The sequence below is a fragment of the Neopsephotus bourkii genome, unplaced genomic scaffold (genome assembly GCF_033783945.1).
Source record: "Neopsephotus bourkii isolate Nb327-2 ecotype Australia unplaced genomic scaffold, CSIRO-AGI_Nbou_v1 NB_1394, whole genome shotgun sequence".
In the NCBI taxonomy this organism is placed as follows: Eukaryota; Metazoa; Chordata; class Aves; order Psittaciformes; family Psittacidae; genus Neopsephotus; species Neopsephotus bourkii.
The window spans coordinates 2,189,763-2,211,856 of record NW_026901872.1 but is presented as its reverse complement, the minus strand read 5'-3'; the positions used below and the strand labels follow the sequence as shown (position 1 = coordinate 2,211,856).

At 42.8% G+C, this 22,094-nt stretch overlaps 1 protein-coding gene and 1 long non-coding RNA gene across 5 annotated transcripts in view; one reads left to right on the top strand and one right to left on the bottom strand.

The window, feature by feature from the left end:
* The window catches only part of KLF12 (KLF transcription factor 12), a 245,384-nt gene extending 230,218 nt beyond the window's left edge, over positions 1–15,166 (bottom strand). Inside the window, exon 1 of one of the 4 annotated variants that reach the window (XM_061367760.1) lies at positions 14,869–15,166. In XM_061367760.1, coding sequence (XP_061223744.1) covers positions 14,869–15,069 — 201 coding nt within the window. In that variant the 5' untranslated portion in view covers positions 15,070–15,166. Of the gene's footprint in view, positions 1–14,658; positions 14,849–14,868 lie in introns of those variants that run through there. The other 3 variants (XM_061367761.1, XM_061367762.1, XM_061367763.1) reach the window with 3 other exon arrangements.
* A 719-nt stretch (positions 15,167–15,885) lies between these two features.
* Positions 15,886–21,520, top strand: LOC133220005 (uncharacterized). The gene is made up of 3 exons (XR_009727619.1): positions 15,886–16,140; positions 16,603–16,699; positions 21,197–21,520. It is a non-coding gene; the product is annotated as an uncharacterized LOC133220005 (long non-coding RNA).
* Positions 21,521–22,094: the final 574 nt, after the last annotated feature.

Genomic DNA, 22,094 nt, shown 5'->3' with positions numbered 1-22,094 from the left:
CCAAGTGGGTAATACTTCTTGCAACAGCCTCCTTCAACATACTTTTCGCAGCTACAGGGCTCACAGAAGTTATTTGCAGTCTGACAAAAGAAAGAAGTTTCACTTTTCCTTACATCCTAGGAAAAAAATCCACCAGCCTGTGGAAACACCTGAAGCAACGTACGTAGCAAGCATCTACAGAAACCCTTGTGGACTTTGACTTCTGAAGCATGTCTTATAATAACATGTTCTATTCAGCTTTTCTACATATTTTTCCCAATGGCAGGTCCCAAAGTGTCCAGGGTAAACAGCATTACGTTCATTTTGCTCATGCAAAATGAGGCGCTTCTTAAATGACTTCCAAATTACCAGCCAGTACATCACCTGAGGAAGTCTGAACACATCCCACCACCCTCTCCAAAAATGTATTATGCATCTTACGGTAAAGCTCAAATGCTAATGAAGACAAAGACCAAATCTAGGGATAAAGTAGCATGTTACAATAGAATGCTGCTTCCATGATTTTTTTCTATTATTTGTCTTACTTGACAGTTGTTTAAATCAATTTAAGGCATGACTAACTTACTGCATCCTGCAGACAAAATAATGGTCAGAACAAAATATACTCAAAGTAATTTTCTTGATGGGATCTTTGGAAAAAGCAAGATTACCAGCAAAGCAGCAATGACATAATATCTCTATCTGAAGAACAGAGGAGAAAAAAGTAGAGCGTGACAGTAAAAATATCAAATCTATAAACTCCACTTTGATTAATGTGAAGACATAAAACTTTAAAACAAAATGCCTGTAACAGTATTTTTGTGCTCTTGCACAGTGAAGACAGATCAAAGCAACAAAAATAAGCCATTTTCCTATCTGCCACAGTTCTGTCAAACTTCTATTGCCAAAAAGCTGGGTAATGTGCTTTTAAATTACATAAAGAACATTATGTGTCCAAACATCCTAGCTGAAAACCAAAGGCTCTGAAGTTTCACTAGGAGAATCCAGACTAGAAAAATGCACATTGCACTCTCACATCTACCTACAAGATGCTCTCAACAACTGTTAATACAGAAAAAACATATCCAAAGTTCCTCAGGATGGTCCATTTTGTTTGCTTATAGAAACTGCACACTGGGCAAGACACAGATGCTCTTTGGCGGCTCAGGGTAAAAACAGTAACGTCAACCCTTTAAGGAAGCACCTCAATCTTCTCCTGATGCCACTGGCATCAAGACAAAGTCATGGACTTTCTAACAAAATGTACTGCACCCAGCTCAAATCTGCAACCTGCAAAGATCCACATTCAAAAACAACACATGAAACAAACCCGCAGCTCCTCGACAAATCTAGAAGGAGCAGCCAGGAGACTCTTTTGATATTACAAGAGAGGATTGTTCATACAATAAAAACCATTACAACAGAAATACTATTTACAACATTCCAGGCATCATATTAGCTACATTAATCCTGTGGCAAGCAGTTAAAACCAGTTCCTGCCTTACAAAACATCTCAAAGTTGTCTACACTATTAGAAATGTCATTCCAGAGCTGATGACTGAGATAACAGTAACGGACAAGATCTTCATTGGGTAATAACTAGTGCTGTAATAAGAGAAATCCATGCTGCATGGAAAGCATATTCAGTAGCCAATAGTTTTTAAAGTTCTTAAGTTACTGAGCAAAAACAGGCTTTCTTTTTGCCACCACTTCCTAATGAAACACAGACCCACACATTTACTTTTCCTGCACTACTAATGTCCTCTCCCTGCCCCTTCATATAGTGGTTTCACACCCCTGAAACCTGCCTTCACCCAACAGAAGAGCAACTCACACAGAGTCAAACAATACAACTGGGAAACAGATGAGAAAGAGCAGAAATGCTCTCCCAAGATCCTGGAGCCAGAACAAACACACTGAAACATACCAAGACAGCCCTCACCTAGAATGCAAGGAGAAGAAAGGCTGAAGGGACCCTCCTGCTAGACAGCAAGTGTAGTCATGGTCACCTCAAACCTCAGATGTGCTAGGTACTGAAGATCAGGACACAAAAAGGCATGTGACAGCCTGACCTAAACAGAAGAAATTGAGTCACTTTCTACACAGCAACTTGTGAGGTACCACAGGTTTTCCCAAAGGTGATGCAAGAGACCAACACCAAGATATCACATGTAGCTCCAGCTGTCTATGGCACTGACCCAGAAACCAAGGGGTTACTGCTTCACCGCAGTGTTTGCAGGAACCGCTGCAGTAAATCTTCAGCAGAAACTCAGGGCTCCAGGGACCTGTAACATGCTATGTCATCTATAACATGAAAACACACATTAAGGGATTGCTGGTTTTTACATTTAGAATTGCGTGCAGCAGAAAGTAATTCTGCATTAAAAAAGGGCAATTTGAAAGTAAAAAGGAAAATAAAAAGGCTAATAGACATTGGATGGAGAAGCAAGAGCAACATCACTGGTAAAGAGCAGCAAACATCTAAAAACTCCACTTTAGTAAAAAATGAAATCGTCATTAGCCTTTTCAGAGAAAGGATTTTAAGCTAATGACTGTAAAGGCTTTAAGGCTTGCATTTCTTCTTTGCCACGTGAAGAACTGTTACTCACAAGACAAAGTTCAAAAGCTCCGTGGAGAGCTGTTCATGAGCCTCACACACTACTGCTAGACTGCAAGGGGCTGTTTCATTATAAACTGCTGGTTCATAAAGAACATAAAAATCACAAACAGCAGCAAGCCCAACGGAGGGATGCATGAGCCTACTTCAAGCACCCCACTGGAAGCTTAAGCCAAGTCACCAGAGTGTGCACTGGAGAAGAGTTTGTCAGGAAGAGGAACTGGAGCAAACACTGGGGCTGTATCAAGTGACCAGAGGTCGATGGGATTTTAGACAGGTGGTATTTCCCCACAGACCAATTAGTTTTGTACTAGTGGTGTATGTGTTGTGTTTAAGAACAGCTTTACAATGTATTTCACTTTGTTTTCTTTAAACCCAGATAAGTAAACACTCATTTGGACTTACCAAGAGCATAAGGAGATGCTCTTTTGGCAGTTTCCCTCATGCCTGGACATATTTCTAGTACTTTTACCTGGTTCCCTTTCCTCTGGGGCAGCTTGAAGCATTAATAACCCTTCTGTCTAAACACCACTTTTCAGTTTTCCGACTTGCTGCACAGGGCTACACCACACAATGGTCCTTGTTCCCAGCCCTGATCCTTCTCACAGGATCTGCACTAGTTACATCAACTTGAAAAAGAAAGTGACACAGCCAATAAACTTCCTTTCCCCTCTGAGAGGAACGGAATCATGTTTCCAGGGGTACCGGTTTTCAATAGCTCTGCATCTACAACATTTTGCGTGGCTCCCTGAGATACACAAGTTGAAACACAGTTATCACACTGAACAAAATTATACAATGAAAAAGCTGCCCCACCCCACCCAAAAACAACAAAATAATCTCGCTTTGGCATTTAGTAGCTTTTCCAAGATGTTAGGGAGAAGACAGAGAAAGTAAGGAGAAAGGCTCATCTTTAGTTCGGTTTCCTTAAAAAATAAGGTTGCCTACAATCACAGTTTTAAGGTCAGAATATGTAGAAATTAAACTTTTTTTACATAATTGTACCTCCTCCAGAAGGCTGAGGAAACAGAGCAGTATATATGTAAGCATGGAAGAAAGTCTCCAAAAAGGATTAAGTAATTACAGGGAAGAGCTCCCATTTTTCAAGTACCAGTAGGACATCAATGACAAGATCACTGCAAAAGAGCATGACTTCTCCGAGTTGAGCAGCGATCAGCAAGATCAGCCAAAATCCTTACTCACTCTTTTAAAACAGGTATGATTAATGAACAACATTTGGGGGAGTGGAGATAGAGGGAATGAAGTATCCCCAAAATAGCATTATTAAATTTGAAATTATCCTACAGTAACACAGGAAGAAAAAACAGTGAACAAGAGACAGATCTGAGAAGTGCAGCACCAGATAAGCACACCAAACACTGGGCCTGGGTGATTCTGCTCAGCTGGTACCTCTAGCCAACGAGCATCCTATTTCACACTTTAGATGTAATACACTGAACAGACATATCCAAAAAGGCAGCTGGGAAATGGGGTGTCAGTGTCATCAGTTAAGAATAAGTGAAATATTTGAAAGTTATTTACATAGGCAGCTTCACAAAATGAAAACAGACGGCTACTCCTACCTTCTAATAATGTTTAATACTTGCAGAAGAAGCAGGGCAACCAACAGTGCTCTAAAACCTGTCTGGTAAAGAAATGGCCCTTTTCTGCAACATTATTGCAAGTTCTAACAAAAAATTATAACTCTTATATAAATTATTCTAAAAAATTAATTTGAAATTAAGAAGCCCATTTACATTCCCTTTTTCATCAATGCTTGAGCAGTACAAATTTGTTGCTGAACTGTCAAAGAAACCACTAACCTGATAAAAATCATGGATTAAACAAAAGTAAAATGTAATAAACTAATCAATAAGCAAGTGTATAACAGAATATCATCTTTCTCACAGCTTACTCAATCACCACAGACCAATAACTAGCTCATTCACAAACTGAAAAATCTACTGGGAGCAAAAGAACTTAGATAGATGTGTTTTCCTCTTCTATTTTTTTTTTTTTTGATCTAATTATATGCTGAAGGGTAACACCTACTAGTTCTAAAACTCTCAAGAATATTTTCAAACGGAAACTGTGAGTTTCTCTTAACAACCAAGTATTACTTTTCCTTTATTAAAAGTTAGTTTGAAACACAAACACATTTTAGTAAGATTTTTTAAGTAACCTGGCATATTAAAAATAAATATGTTGATAAAAACTGCTTCAATATTAAGTGTGCAAAAATTAAAACTCAGTAAATGAGCAGAACTCCGCAAACTTTGTATGCACACAATGCATTCCCTTGGCTAAAAACTTGAGTATTCTCTGCATAAAGACTATTTTGGCTGCTGCACATCAGCACGCTACACGTCACTTACCCAACTGACATCACCAGGAACTGTAAAATCCGTAAAAACTGCAGAAACCCCACAAGATTTAAACTGATTGTTTAAATCAAGTTTTCCTACCTGCTACTTTAAAGTCAAAATGATTTAAATGAATTCACCCTGTTCAACAGCCGCAAATTAAAACACTGTTCAATTATGCAAACTCTGGGAAGACAGAGAAGGAATTGACAGGAGACTAGTTGACCGCTCACTTAAGAGACAGAGGTACAACAAGGTTAAGTGGCCAGAAGCCAAATGTATGGATAAATTCAGGGTACAAATAATGCATAGACATTAGAGTAATTATGACCACCGAACAGCTTACCAAGGATGATAGCTGATGCCCCAACCACATGAAGTTTTTTACCTTACAACCGTGTATTCACAAAATGTTCGAGCTCCAAGAGACCATGCTTGCTTCGTGAAGACCAAGGTGTTACTCTACTGATGCCATTATTTAAAATTACTAAATGATCATAGTGCATTCTTCTGATTTTCAAATCAATGAATCTACAATTTGATCCCATGGTGAGATCTCTTATTTCTCTGCACTTCACCAAGTCCTGCCTGCACTTGAGTTTGCAGTACACTCCTTCTGCTACCTGCTGAAATGCCAACATGTCCACCAACAACCTAAGACATTGAACCAGCCACCATCTGAAACCATCCTTTGGGATGGCACTGAACTGAAAATGCAGCCTTCCTCTTCAATGAAGGTTTCAAACATGCACTTTTCAAAGCCTTCTCACTAAGTCACTGCAGACTTACACTGTATTTTACATGCTACTCTACAGAGGTACCTGGTATGTTTTGTAGTCTATGATACAAATAATTAAATCCCCCACTCATCACGGGGCTTCACGTTTAGGTGGAAGACTGCTGTACAGACAGCTAGGATACCCTGCATCAGGCACCAAGAGCAAGGCTGACAGTTTTAAAGCATAACAGTTCTGTGGTTTAGGAGTAGGCTAAGCTGGAAGCCTCCTATTAGACATACAGCACTAGACAGGTCTCCAGAAACAGGGCTCATATTACAAACTGGGTGAACAAACTGAATTCGGCTTCTGTCTCTAAATTAAAACTTCTAGACCCAGGCAGAAATCCTGCAAAGTCTTTGCAAGTTATGTTGGTTAAATGTGGCTTCATGGCTTCTCTACTGCTGCTTCTGCAGCACCTGCAGCAATGTCAAGATGCTTTGAGGACACGGTTCCTGTACTGGACACGGTTGCTAATCTGCAAGCTTCATAAAAGCTGTGGTCTAGTTGCTCAACTTTTAAGCCAAAAATGCTGTAACGTCTGATGAACTCCAACTCAAATTACTGATTTATAGAGCATATCAAATGATTGCCGCAGCATGTGTCTCACTTCTGCTCCTCCTACAAAAATTACTTTTACAGCTTCTTTGGTACAGATGAAAATTTTCAGATTTGCTGAATTAATTTTAACATTGTACAACACAATGAGAACATTTCCACTGATTGTTTTCATATTTCAAGTATTTAACTGATACAAAAGGAAAACTTTTCATGCTACCCTCATGTTTCTATTTATGCTATCACAGTAACATCCAAGGAGTCACCCTGGATGTGGGATCAACCCTCTGGGTCTGGTGCAAGTCACTCCAGCACCCATGGTTTTTTAAAGGCAAGGAAAAAAGACATGTCAACGAAAGCCACACAAGTAGAACTTCATTAATATTTGGGAGGGATCTGAAAGTACAAGTACTTTTCACTTCTGCTGATGGACCTCAGGCTGTGCCCACAGAGGACTTTCATTCTAAACCACCAAGGTCCTGGTGCTCTCCCTAATGTAAGAAACTACAGCCTGGCAAGGGGTGCTCACTCTCACAACACATGGGCTAAGTCAAACACCAAATAACGAAAGCCACGAGAAGAACCCACAGAAGCTGCTGCTCCTTCCTCACCACCACCAAATCCTGCAGGGCCAGGAAATGCTTCTCCCAGGATTTCCACAAAGAAGGTCTCCTCTCACCTATCTTTAAACAAGTACAGTGTATGCACCCATGTGCAAGCTAAACATCAGAGACTTCCTCTACTGCCAGCCAACAGAGAGGTTTTCCAATGGTCTTTTGACCATGGGAATGACTCTGGTGTCATGATTTTAATACACACCTCTAAGGCAAGGATGAGCTAGACTCCTTTTTGGGAGAAAGGAATGCATTTTATTCAAGCTGTCTGCCAGAACTGACTTAGGCAAGTGTCTGTGATTGCTATGCATTACTCAAGCCTCCCATCCCTGCCTAGCCCACATGCTTCTTTAGCATTGCAGTGAAAAAGAAGTATTGTCTTCCTAAATCCAGCAATACATAAAAGCTAAAGGAAAGCATATCTCCAAACATAAAATAAATCCATCTTGAATACTGGCTAGGATGCAAAAAATAAAAAGTACTAAGTCTCACGATACTTTTCAGCCCACCCTATGTTTATATTTAATTGTTCTATGTGACTACTGTAAACTTTACCCCAATAGAGACACAACCAAAATTTACAACTCAAAACAGGAAGTCCAAAATTATTGATATATTTTCTTAATATAAATGTTAATGACATTTTAGCAAAATGTTGATTTAGCTGAATATAGATCTGGAAAGTAAAAGTGAAAATGGCAATGCTTTCTGAAATAGCAGCCTCCTAATCTGCCTGCTAACTAGACGGCATTTGCATGCTCTCCCTGTCAAAAGGGAAAAAAATAACCCACTTAACTCATTTTTTCCATTCAAAATTCTGTAGGGCACTGTCTATGCAAAAGATTTCCTTGCTTAGAATGGAACCAGGAAAAAATTAAGTTGCCTTGTAACTGTTACTGATTTATAGAAACTGCAAATGAATGGGGTTTGCCCCCACCTTTTAAGAAAAATCTTTTCATTTCCTACTTAACCCAAATTTTCTTGCAACTGATGCTCTGAAAAAGGAACTGGAACAGCTCCAACTACTGTCCGAACTTTAAATGATTTCAAAGTGTCATGAATCACAGCTCTTTACATGCTTTCCTAGTGCACTGCCAATCCATACTTGAAGGCTAGCTCAAATCTGGCTTATGCCAGCATTCCACACTCAAAGATGCAAAAGAAAAAAAAAATTTCTACATTATCCTGATTTTAAGTCAATTCCTGCTCAGATTCATGTCAGACATTACCACATAATACAGCCACTATCTTTCTTTTTTTCCCTAGGAAGAAGTGCCAACTGATACCATTAATCCTAAATGCCTCAGTGGCTACTTCATGTGACAACATGTCATCACATTTGCTATAGAAAGTGTCCTCAAATTTTAGCAGACCATCTGAAAATACTGGTCCCATGGAAAAGAAGAAAAGAAGTAACATCCATGGTAAATTACAAAAGTCACAGTTGTTCTTCAAAATTCATGTTACAAATTTCTAATATTGCACTTAACAAACTTGAATAGTTTCAGCTGAAATTCTCAGTGACTGCTTCTGCAAAGTTTGATTTGAAAGTTTCTGAGAACACACCAGTCACTTCTGATGATTTTGGTAATGGAGAAAAGCAGCTAAAAAAAATCACTGATAACATTTTGTTTGGAAAGATTCTCCCTTAGGGATCCCATAGAAAAAGACAGACAGTGATGGAGTTAGATGGCCGCCTTTACTCGTGTCAATGCCAGTCTGCCAACACTTAAAAGTATCCGAGAATTGCAGTTCACCCATGCTCAGGAAGGCTTCCAGAGCTTGCTCCAGCTCTGCTAACAGACCTGAACTTATTTCCAGCTGACCTGAGCTCTCTACATATCACCTGCACCCACCCAGCCAGCCAGGATAACTGTGCTTCCTGCACTGCTGTCCAGCACCTATAATGCTCCAGGAAAGAGATGGACCACCACCAGCAGCAAAGCCCTCCTTGGCCTAAGCAAAGGAAAAAAAACTATTTAGGCAGTCAGCAGGAGGATCAGAGTTAGCATGCATAACCTTGTGCTCTCTGCAGCTCTGACCACAGCACAATGCCGCACACTAATTAGGAGTTGGGGTCACTGCTTACCACCTTACAGAGAGGGTAACAAAGTGGTTGTCCCAGGTGACATCTGACAAAGTCACCACCAGAATCCAGGTCTCCCAACAGGATACACCATCTGATTAATTATCCCCTTTGTGGCGCTGATGTCCAAGGTCATGTATTTGATTGTTCTATGTTTAAATGAGGAGAACACACTCGCCCCACTGCCAGAAACAAAGCTCGGGATTCCTGAGTCCCATCATTACCCTGCTATGTAGCAAACACTGTGCCAGCCATTAGCAAAGAGCTGTGCTTCATTCTTCATTCCAGTCCTAGAGGCTGGTTCACAGAGAGGACAAAAGCTTGCTACTGCTAACCAGACATTCCTTAACTCAAGTGGTGCTGGTCTGAGCAGCAACTCAGAAGCCTGTCAACACCAGCATCACCAGCAACCCACAAAAGGATAAACACGATTGCTCATGAAAACATTTGTTTCAAGGAAAAAAAACAAAACCCAAAAACAAAACCTATGAACAAATAAACAAGCCAGCAGATTGAAAAAGAATATAGGCATTGCTAGGATGGCATTCAGAGGGTAGGAAATGCCAGCATGAAATGGTCTTGGCAAACTTTATTCAGTATTACTGAGTGTAGACTTTTAATAACCTTTGATCATGGGTTCTCCAGTGACCTCAGCACACACACTTTCAGTTCTGATATACCTTAGCTTTTGCATTCCCATGATTTTACTGAACTTTAAATTTAAAAAGGAATAATTAGCAAGCCAACACCTAAAGTCCTACCCTTGTCCCTGCAGCAGAAGGGGCTCCTCTGACACAGGAGCCGATGTGCAGAGATGTGGAATGCATGAAGAAACTCATTCAGTATGAAGCATACAGTCCCTGAATATATTTCACATGATTTCACATATTCACTCCCAAGTCCTACCATATATTCCAGTTGAGAAACACTGGGATGGCTCATGCCACCATCCCGTCCCAAAAATGCAGGAAATGACCAAAACAGTTACAGGATCCAAGGCACACCATAATTTAAAGTTGTCTTCTCCAAATCAAAACACATCATTCTGCAGCAGACACAAATGCAAAAAATACTTGTGCATTGTAATCTAATTTTGGCTTACACCAAGGTCTAGCTCATGCTTTCTGATAAAGACCACAAGATTTCACACTGAACACAAGAAAGGAAAGTGCACACAAGCTCAGGGTTATATACAGTGTAGGAATACTGACTTTTTGGCAAAGCCATATTCATTTTTCTTCTTCCGTCTCCCAGTATTATTTTAAGAATTCTCTGCCACCAAAAAATAAATAAAGCTGATTAAAGAATACTCTATCACTTTTGTGTTACAGTTATTGCCTGGGAGCAAACATGAGAGCACAGACTATAAACTTCAAACCTACCAGTCACACCAAACTTTGAGAAGTATGAGAAAGTTCACAGATTTTAGAGCACCACGTCTAAGTGTGGAAGAGAGCTTCCAAATGCAAATGCAGCTTCACTAGCACAGACCTGGATTTTGTTGTTCCTTTTTTATAGATATATAAACCAAAAGAGACTGCACAAATATCCTCACATTGGTCCAATTTTACCAACTTCTGCAACAGTGCCACATACATATATTAGGTCCAGTCAACGCTCCAGTCCAGTTTGTCAACACAGTTCTATGTCTAGCTATAAAGTAAAACAATAATTTTGACACTGACTCCTCAACTCTTGTTGCGCTTTTTTTCCTTGCATTGAGTACTAACTCCAAAAAATAAATAAATAATAAAAATAAACCATTCAGTTGAAACAAGAGGAGTCTAAAGTTCAACTGTTGAACAGAGGGTGAGCTTACATGGAGTTTTTTCCACTGATGAAAAATGCTGAAAGTGCCCTTAGTACTACACGCAAAAGCCCTTCTTTTTTTATAGCATAAGTATGCATTTCATTTGTAAAAAGATAATTTCACTGCATAGGAAGCACAGTCATTTTAAGCTTTCACATTTGCACTTCCAAGACTCAAATATGTCTTACAGTTACAGCACAGCACACTTTGTACAAAAGGAAAGGCAACAACCTGACTGCTCAATACTTTACATCTCACTTTGAAACAGCATGCTCATTCTAAGCTCTCCTCTCTAGCTGAGGGAAGTGAGCATGCCTGTGTTTGCAGCTCCTCCTCTTCCAAAGACACACAGCTGCAGCTGTAGTAAACAACCACTAGTCAGTAGCTGAGAAGGTCAAAGTCTCAGTGATGCATCCATTTCAGCTTCTCTAAAAATGAAATTTCCATTTCACTCAATTAATTTTTGTGTCACTTTGTAGTTACATCAAGGTAAGGCAAAACACAATCACCCTCCAACAAAATAAATGAAGATACAACACTTCAAAAGTCACAAGCAAAACACTTCAGTAAAAATAAACAATTCCCCAGCTTTATTAATATACAAACACCTCACAGTCTCTTGTTTCACTTGATTCAAACAAAGATTTGGTCAAAACCAACCTTATGCTGACAAGACCTGTTACACAATGCAGATGACACTTAACTGAAGGAACAAGCAAGGAGGCTGGCCATCCTGAAAAGCATCACCAGTGGCCACGGAAGCCTGACAGAAGTGATCCAGCAGCCTGAAGCACAGAAGCAACAGCACTGCAACTTTGGGAAGGCTAAGCAGGCATCATCCACCCTGTGATGAGAAAAGGCATTCACTTTCCATTTATGCCGTGAACTACCCAAAATCTAAACAACGGGATGCCCTTCTAGTGCCAAAACCTGCACTGAATTACACAGACCTTCTAGAACCCCATGGTGCATTAGACAACTCCCCAAACATCCAGGAGAGTCTATCTTCCTTCAAAAACATGGTCTGCACTTCTACTTAATTATGGTGGGTACCATCACCCAGCACCTCGGTCTGGGCAGAGATGGTCACTACCAAGTGGTTCTGCAGCCCAAGCCCTGCACTGACCCTGCTCCACCATCTCCTGGGGAAAGAAGAGCTAGTTCTTACGCACCACACCTCAGCCTGGTCTCTGCAGCAGAACTCTGCTTGAGCATCCTGACAGAAACAGCTGGCAGAGGACTCCACGTTTAGCCTGTCCTGGAATCTTCAAGTTTATTTTTAAAAGTTGCTACACAGCCTTCTTGGGCTCTCAGGGGCCTTTCCAGACAAAGCTTTTCTACAAGAGATCACAGGAAGGCCTGGAAATATTGTCACTAAGTATTACTGGGGAGAGAAATAAATTAAAGATACCTCATTTCCCTTCCCCCCCTCCTTCACTCACTGACGCTGCCTCACACCCAGAAGCACAAACCAAACAGTTATCTCCCACATCCTAAACTCCTTCCCAGCCCCTCCAGCACATGTGCAGTCACTCAGCAAATGCCCCACAGCACATCTCCTCCTCAAAAAACCCTCTTTTTCCACCCACAACTGGGGGATAGAAGAGAAAATACAATTATTTGTTTTGCAGTACCTCTGAACGGTATTGACTTCTCCATGAACGGGGGGCGGGGGGGGGGGGGGGGGGGGGTGGTGTAAAAAGGGGGGGAAAGGGGGAGTGGGTGTGTAAATCCACCTTGTAAAGCTGTCTGAATCCTAATGAGGAGGTCTGCCTGAAGGAAGGTGCCCTCCTCCCCCCCAGTTCAGTTCCAGTTAACCATACACAGCAAAAGAAAGGAAGAGGAAAGGATTAATAAAAGGGAAAAAAGAAAACAGAAATACTAAGGTGGATGCTCCCAGCGCTGCTCTGGAGGCGGCGGGGGGGCCCTGAGCAGGGGTGCGCATGGGTGCTGCTCCAGCTTTGGAGGGGGTGATGTCATCCCACCAAGCTCCAGCGCCGGCACCTGCCGGCAGCATAGCGGCAGCAGCTCCGGCCCGCTGCCAAAGCCTCGGGCAGGGGGAACAGCAAGTAATAATGAAAAGCCCTAAAAATACTAAATAATCCTAACACAAAACCCCCGCACGCAGCGCTCCCTCGGCTCCGCGCGGCCAGTTGGTGACGTTGGGTGATACGCCAAGCTGCAGTCAGCGGTTTCAAGTTGATTACGTCCCATTAGAGAGATATTCCCCCTCCCCCCCGCACCAACCATATATTGAAATAAAAAAAATCAGCAGACCAGGTTTATGCAGCCTTACGTCATTAATAAAACGCCTCTATCGCCCCATCGGTGACCTATTCAGCCCAGTTACTAATCCAGCACTAAGACCACTTCGCTGTTCCTGTGCATTTCGGAGTTCTAGACCAACCAGAAAGCAGAAAATGGAGCCCTTATGCCGCCAGCGCTACATAAAACCACCCCGCAAAGTTGCCGCGGATATCTACCTGCCGCGAGCGAGACAGCAAGGGGACAGCAGGGGAAACACCACGGGAGAGGCACACCACCATTTCTTTCACGGTGGAGAATCAAAAAAATAAACTGGTTTACTCACGTATGCAGGGGGACTGCCGAAAGCTTGCAGGATTTTACAAGCCCGACATAAACCCGAGTGCAAGTGAAGTTCTCTTCAGTGCCACCCTAACAAACTGCTCGTACCTGCTCCCTAAGCGTGTGAAACATCTCATTTGCCATGCCACGATCCGAAAAAACCCCGCTGTCTGGAGCGGAGCATCACAGCCCTGCAAACCATGGCGCGGGGCGGGGGGGAGGACGGGAACATAAAATAACTCATCTTGGCTGCTCCCATCCACCTTCCCCCTCCCCCCTCAAAAAAAAAAGTCCTTTTGGAGGCGGACAGGAGCCCAGATTTCATCCCAGAGCATTCCCCCAACAGAAACCTTTCGGTGGGGTTCGCAAGGGGAACACCGAAGCCATGGGGAGAGCGGGCACACGCATCTCCCGCAGCCACTCTGGGCATAGGTTTTAACGTAAATACCAGCAGTCTGCTCCCCAAGCAACGCCGTCCGACTTCTGGAACAGCAAGTATTTATTTTAGAGAAGACAATTATTTTGGTAGAAGGTAATGTAGCAGTACACTCTTGGTCTTTATCTCCCCCCATAGATCATTACACTGATTTTTTTCCCCCGTAGAGTGTTACACTCTTATTTTCCCACCCCACCCCCCGAGTATTTCACTCCTGTATTTTATATATATATATATTAATTTTTTTTTAACACTTCCTTTTATATTACCTTTCCCACCCCAAAGGCGCAGGGGCACCGCGGCCGCCCCGGGGACGGGAGCACAAAGAGCTGGGCGCTCCCAGCTCGCTGCTCATCACTCCTGGCTTATCGCTTTTCATTTTTCTCCCTTCTTTTTCACTGCCTTCTCCCACTTCCCTCCTCGCCCCCCTTCTAAAACCTCAGCGGGAAAGTTGAGGGAAAAGTTCGGGCCGGCCCCCACCACCCTGCACACACACCCCACAGCCACCCCCCCTCCGGTACTGCTGCCTCCAGGGCACCGGGAAGCATGTAGGTTAGGGATGGGATGGGAGGAGGGATAGAGGGCGGGAGGGCACTGCCGTTAACCCCCGACTGCGCTGGGGGAAGAAGGGGGAGAAAGAGGAATTGGATAGACGGGGTGCGCTGTGCACCCGCTTTTCTTTAAAATTATTTAACTTCTGTACCGGAACGATTTGGTTGGTTTGGGTTTTTTGTTTTTTTTTGTTTTTTGTAACATAGAAACCTGACTGGGACAGCTGCAAAAAACCTACACGTTATCCGTTTATTCCGGTAAGAAAGGGAATGGGCACAGACCTGAGCAGAAGCAGCAGAGCAGGAGAAACTGTTTCCTTCCCCTGACACAGGGTCCCCGCTCGCTCTGTTTGCCCGCCCGCCCCGCTCTCCCCGGGCCGTACCACACGGACAGACGGACACTCGCCCAGGGCACACCGGCGGACGCAGCCGCCGTCCCCGGGTAATGAATGGGGACAGCCCGGGGAGCCGCGGCTCTCGCCGCCGACTTACCCGCGTCACATGATGAGCCGGGGCCAGGCTGGGCCGGGGGTGGGGGCTCCCGGCGCCGCCTCTCCTCGCCTCACGGTGGTGCCGCCGCCGAGACACCCCACCAGCCGCTTCAGACAAAGGGCCCGGTCCGGACCGGCGTCCCCCTCCCCAGCTCCCGGCCCCTGCTCCGGCCGCGGAGGGCGCCGGTGGCGTCGCTGGCATGCGGCGCGTCCCCGCCCCCACCGGCAGCCGGGCGGAGGGAGGGAGGGGAGGGGCCGCGCCCCCGGCACCCGGTGCACCGCCCGCCCTGCCCCGCCCCGGGGGGGGTGGGGACGGGAACGCCCGGCAGCCCCGCCCCCCTCCCGGACACGGCCCCGGGCCCGGACACGGCCCCGGACCCGCCCGACTGCGGGGGGCAGGGCAGCGGAGCGCCGCTGGGAGGGGCCGGGCGGGGCCGGCAGCGGGGGCGCGGGGGGCGCCGAGGGGAGGCCCGGGGCCGGGGAGCGCTGAGAGCAGGCGGGGTCGGGCAGGGCAGGGCGGGGCCGAGCCGAGCGTAGGGGAGGGGGGGCAGGTTAACAGCGGGTGGGACGAGGCGGAAACAGGGGGTAATGGGGACACTGAGGGGGTCACCGAGAGGAGCCCCCGGGGACAAGGCGGTGGCGGTGCCGAGGGGAGCCCCTTCGGGACATGGCGGTCGTGGCACTGAGGAGCGCCCCGAGGGGACGACACACGGGGCGGGCGATATGGAGGGTGAGGGGAGCTGCGGGGCAGGACACACGGAGGGTGAGGCACGGAGCAGGCGGGGCGCGGCGGATCGCGGCTGCCTGGGGGGCTCGCAGGGGCTGGGTCAGCAAACCTTGCTTTTTGTGGCTTGTTTCTTGGTCAGAGGCACAGAAGTAAAGGCTTTATAACAGCATACAGAGAAAGAGACTCCAAAATCTTGAAGTGTGCTTAAAACTGAAACTGTTTTTATTACATTGATGGTTCGAAAGAACTTTAGAAAACCTTAGGAAACAAAAAACCATAATCCCTGAGAATCAGTGCTTAAACTTTAAGCAGATTTCTTTTCAAAAGCATTCTTAATGCTTATGTGTTTACACAATGAAATACTTCGGTGGAAAGATCCTGGCCCACACCTGACCAGTGTCAAGGCTATTAGTCTGGCTTGTCAAGTTACCTAGGGATTCCCTTGCATCTTAGAGCCTTTTGTTAATGTAAAGCTGATGTGGCTGTTTTCTACTGCCTCTTCTGTGGTTCGTGTTGCATGAAGTAAACACTGTGGCCAGAGTGCAGGTGAGCTTTGGCCAGGCCTGGCTGCTAAGATGGACAATGTCTGGGGGAGCAGGGTTCAGTTTAAGGAAGCTTAACAGCCTGGTGAACAGTAAAGGGTGCCATGCTGGACAGGACACCTTGGTCAGAGCAGGTAGAAAATGGCAAGTTCTTACTGAATTCCCACCCCTGCCTCTCCTCAGATTCAGGCCCAGCTCAGCAGTTCCAGAGGTGCCCACTCGTTACAATTATTTGGTAAATAAAATGCAAAAAGAGGGATCCCTTGTCTAATTCGTTGGCCCGTCATGTGAGTGTTTGTAAAAGCCTGTGTAGCTTGTCTGTTTACACAGAAAGACAGGCTGAGCTTGGGTAAATAATTACTGCTAAAACACCATTACTTTCATTAAATACAAACTAATGTTTGCTGCTCTACACAGTATTTACCAAGGAAGCCAGAAGAACCAGAACCAATGTTTGTTCCCTTAGAGGATTTCATGCCAACTGCCTGAAATACATCTCGGCATCTCTTTATGTGTTCTCCCTGTAACTGATCCAGTGCTGCCTTTCAGCATAAACTGTTTAGGTAACAACCCCCTCGCTATTTGTCCCTGCATCTTATCTCTATTTCCACAAGGTTAAAAAAAAAAAGAAAAGGCAGAATACCAAATAAGAAGTGTTAAAATGGTTATAAACAGAAATCTGCTTCACAGTCTATATAAATGTATGTATCCAGAAGGTATAAAAGGGATTGGGTACAATTTAGTATTATAATGTTGCCTCTAGTGTAAACATTTCCTTTGGAGAAAAGTGAGCACCAAGTTAAAATACAGTGTAGTGACTCAAGCAATTTATTTCCTTATATTATTACTTCAGATACATAACCAGTTCCAACAACTCACCCTGAGTTACATATGTGATTCATTAGGTATCAGGAGATTTTACCCAAGTCAAAAGTTAACATTGTAACACTTGTTTTAAAAGATAAAATATGTAAACCCATAAGGGAGGAAGGCTACCATAGAGCACCACTGGAAACATTCCCTGGACAGACGCATAGCTTATATTCAGATTTATCAATAAAAAAGCCATGAGTATTAACATTCAGCCTTCTTAACCACTGGGAACATGGAGCAAGGCTTTCCCAGCACTGAGTGTTCTGCAGAGGAAAACTGGTTTCTGCCTACTGAGGTTAAAGGATTAACAAATACTTGGTACATGAAAAATGAATAGTGATAGCGGGAAGCATATTGCATGTAGATGGTGCGATAAGGTGGGGAACAGAGAAACAGAGAAACATCATGTTATACGTGTTTCCATGACCTGAGAAGCAAATGAAGCTCATTTCCATTGAATTTCAGGTAAAACGTTTAAAAACATCGATATTTATTTTGTCATACTTAGAAATATTTTATTCATTTATCTAATGTATCTGAGGAAATCATCTCGAAGAGGGCTTGGCTGACTGGCATTTGGTGATAAAATTTGTTCTCTGTGAGCTCCATTATGTACTATGTTGGCTGTTTACATGGTCTATTGCCTGCTGCTAAGAACTATTACCCATATGCATGAATTTGCGGGGCAGTATCTAAAGCAAAAAATACGTAGCTGCATTTGCAGGAGAAATGTATTACATGATTATATATCAAGAGATTGATACAGAAGTAGGGATATTACACATTAGTGTTTTATATATATCACAGATTTATAGAGAAACATAGTTCTCAATCACATGCTTTTATGGAAAACATGTCCTACTAAATCACCATCTTGGCTCACTCCATACACCTGACCCCTCTGTTTCCATTCTCATCTAGCTTAACAAAGCTGAGCGTATATTGTCTATTTGAAAATGTTCCGGCTTACAATTTAACACAGAAACATTTTGAAAACATTTGGTATTTCTAAAGATTTAGAAAGCTCTCTTTTTATTTTTTTTTTGAGAAAAGACACTTTAATCATATTGCCTGTTAAATGAGCAAGACTTTTCAGCATGCCATGTTTTCAGAAACACAGTCTTAAATTTTGAAACAGGAACCTAACAGTGTATTGCGAAACACAATTCTAAAAATAGAAAACCCATACTTTTGGAAACCAGGAGAACAAACCAGCCCACGGAACATTTCTGGTTGCTTAACTTTTTCATAAGCTCAACAATTGTGTTTACATGCATATTTTAGACTTTTTCCCTAATCCTCCACTTCTGCCATAATGCTGACAGAGCGGTACTGCTAACTTGCTTCTATCGAGTCTTATCACTCAAGAGTCGCAGACACCTCTCTCCAGTCTTCTTGGAGGTGTTCTTCCCCGATGGAGTTTCCCCAAACTTACCAAAAGAAAGGGCCTATAAAATTTACTTGTAGTTACTCAGCCTTTTACCTCTCCTGTGTCTGTCCTCCACTGATACAGAATTTTCTTCACCGTTCTTCCCCAATATCCGTTGTCCTGTTTGCATTTTGTCTTAGATCCTCGTCCAGCACCAAACAGATAATAATCGTGAAAGAAATTTAGCGATTTCTACCTTTTAACTTTCGCATGTCTTTTTTTTAATTTCTTTTTTTATTTAATCATAATTGATCAATCATTTTTCAAAATGGGGAATGGCATCACCAACAGAGAGCACACTGGAACCTCAGAACAAAAGAAAACAGAAAATCAATAGAATATTTTAACAATGCCAGTCTGAAACACATAAAAATACATCTGAAATAAATCAATGATGTGCTGAATATCAGAAGATTGTCATTGAAATTAACACCAGTTATAAAATATCACTCTTATCTATTGTTTATTCCATTTCAGCTTGTATTCAATTTTCTAACTCAAATAAAGTCAACCTCGCTACCCAAACAAAAAACTAAATGCATTTTCTATTTGGGATGCATAGTTAGACAAAAGCTTTAACAAATTACATGATACATTTTAGAAGACAGACTGTGTTCATTTGCTGAACTTAGGGAAACCTTCGGGTTGACAGATAATCTGTTCAAATACCTGCAGTTGAGGGATTGTGTTAGCAGTTCCTTTCATAAGCCTTCCCTTCTGGATACAGGCAAATAAATGGGTTTTCTTTGCCAAGGAATTGACCACATCAGCAGATACAGCCTTTGGGTATGGTTGCTATCTTGCAATCCAGCCTGTGATCATCTGCCAAGCGCTTCCTCCACTCCTTCTCCATTCCAACTGCTGTTAAGCTCAACATAAAAACGTGGGCCTTGCCCCTTTATCCAACAGCTGCCATCCAGTATGAGGTTGCAGACTTTTTTGGGGCAGGGATGTCAGCTTCTGTTTCTTTGAATCTACTTCTGAAGTGTTTCAACATGCATGGCACTCTGCCATCAAATGCTAGAGTTTATAGCCAACTTCTAGGTGGCCATTAACCAAAATGGTCAATCTAAAATGTACAAGTGCAACTAACAAGCAACACTCCTATTTCATGTGACTCACTCAAACATCAGCAGTAATACTCCTTGGGTATGAACATCAGAGCTTTTGTACACCACATTCATACTTTTCTGTACTCTGTATAAACCAATTGTTCATTCTTAGACAGACTATCAGGAAATCATCTTCCCTTCAGCCCACTCTCCTTAAAAAATCCCCAAGAAAAACAACCTAGCTCAGTGCATGAGTGGCAGTGTTAGTGTACACACTTACTGACGGAGAATAGTTCAGTTATGCTGCACAAAAGAGGAAAATTGTAATCTGATATAATAGGTGAATGTTTTTCTTCAGGAATTGAGGTCAAAATACTCAATTTGCCAGATTTAGACTAGCAATGTTGCCAAGACACATATTCTAGGAAAGTGGGGCCACACAGTATTAATGCTTCACTCCCTTGATCTGGAAGCTCTGTGCCCTTTCTATTACCTTGGATTGGGACCATGCACTATTTTTTTCTTAATTTTAAACTTGTCTTCTTTCAGCAAGAATTCTTAAACAGTTGTGGTCTTATTTAAGAGGCAGAAGAACAGGAGGGACAGTTCATTATTTAGTAACATCCGACATAGCAAAAGATAGTAGGGAGTAGGAAATCATTGAGGAACGTGTTTTGGGAAAGAAGGAGCTTTGGGTTTTTACAATGTTTGGCTAATGTTTTTTGTAAGAAAAAGAAAAGGAGAAAAGCACTTCCTGGTTATGGACAGTGTGTCAGTTTGATGCCCAGGAACAGAATATGTTGCTCTGGATTTTCATTTCAAAACTCTGTAGTTTGTAGCTGTATTTATGGGCCTAAATCCTAAATTCATCACCCTGAGAAAATTTCTTACATCGATTTAAGCTCCGTGTTCAATTCCATTATCTCAGCTCCTCATATTGTAGTGTTTGGTTGTTTAGGAGGAAAAAAAAAAAAAAAGGGGGGGATCCCTTAAAGAGTGCTTCATAAAGAGAGGTGTGCTGTATTCTCATAGGAACATTAAAGCTACTCCATCTCTGCTGCTAATGTAGAGAAATGGTGAGCAACAATCTTACCAAGTTTTCCCTGTAACTCCCACTGTCTCATGGTCTCCGTGGCTTCTGGTTATTTTGCCCTCCACTGTGTCTTTGTAAAATTGGTGATACCTGGTTTGTTCCCTGTGCAGGGGTTTCATAGGCTACAAAAGAAGTTCTGAACATGAAAGACCTGGAGGAGCACTTTAAAAAGCAGAAGAAAGGTTTCAGAAATATCAGCATTTGTGCATTGGGACTGAGAAGCATTCTGCAGGCATGTTAGCAAAGGAACACGTTCAGCTGGGCATGGATGTGATTTTGTACCTAGTAGGCAGCCAAAAACAGCTGGGGTGTCTTCTCTGCATATATTATCATAGCAGTCTTTCACACTTTCCCTTGACAGGTTTTAGGTATATCAAATATTTTCAACAAATTCTGTTTTTTTTCCTCAGTTGTTTTTATTTCAGCCAAGTTCATTGTTCTTCATGGAGGTGTTAAAAAAATTATAACAGTATCAATCTCCAAATAAATAAGCACTTTGATGCTTTTTCTTTACTCAGACAACATTCCTCCTTTCCTGTCTTCCACCCTGTCTTACAGGTGCTTTCCTGTGTTACTAAGGCACTCACCATGATAACTTCTGTTTTGATTTCAGGGCCGTGCAATTTGGTTTTTCTGGTATCAGAATCCATGGATTCAAGACATACCTACCTGGTCACAAGAATGGAAAAGATTCAGAATCAGATTGGAAATGGGACACACTTGAAATGGTTCTTTCCAACACTTCTGTTATTTCATCAGGTTGGCTTGAAATTGCTACGTTTGCACCTGTGTGCCATGGACATTGCCATGGTCATGGAGATTTTCAGATTGTATGCTTTCTGGATGCTAAAGGTTGATGGTTCACAAGCGTTAAGATGCTTCATCTGGAATTAGTTGTACATACCACATTTCAGATGAGTAAATTATCATTTTTTAATGTGTTAGAGTTTTGTTTGTTTTTTTTTTTTGGAGAATTTGACAGATTGTTAACCATAGTTGTGGCACTGGGTATCACTCTAACAGATGAAAAACTTAATCATCGTATTGTAGCAATTGCTTACTTAATGTCTGGGCTTGTTTTTGTGGTTTGGGGATTTTTTTTAACTGAGAGAATTAATTCATTTGAGTGACTGCAAAGCTCAAATACCACTTATCAATTCTCTTTCTAATGACAACTGATGACATGATTTTTACAAATGGTTGAGCACTTGGCAAATGCTAACCATAGAAATCGAATGAGCTGAAAGAAACTCCAGTCTGCCCCATTGTCACTACTGAGCTGACAGATGGAAAAAAGAGGAGGAGGTTGTGATGCTCTCCCAGAAGCCCAGGGGCACACCACAACATGACTACTGAAGAGTCTTGAAAGACCATAAGTAAGAGAGGAGCAGTTTTCAAACGGCAGACATCACCTCTATTTTGCTGTAAAAGTTGCCCTTGCTAGCACAGCCCCCCGAAATGGGCTGGCCATATTCTCTGCAGAGCAGGCAACGCCAGAGCAGTGAAGGTAA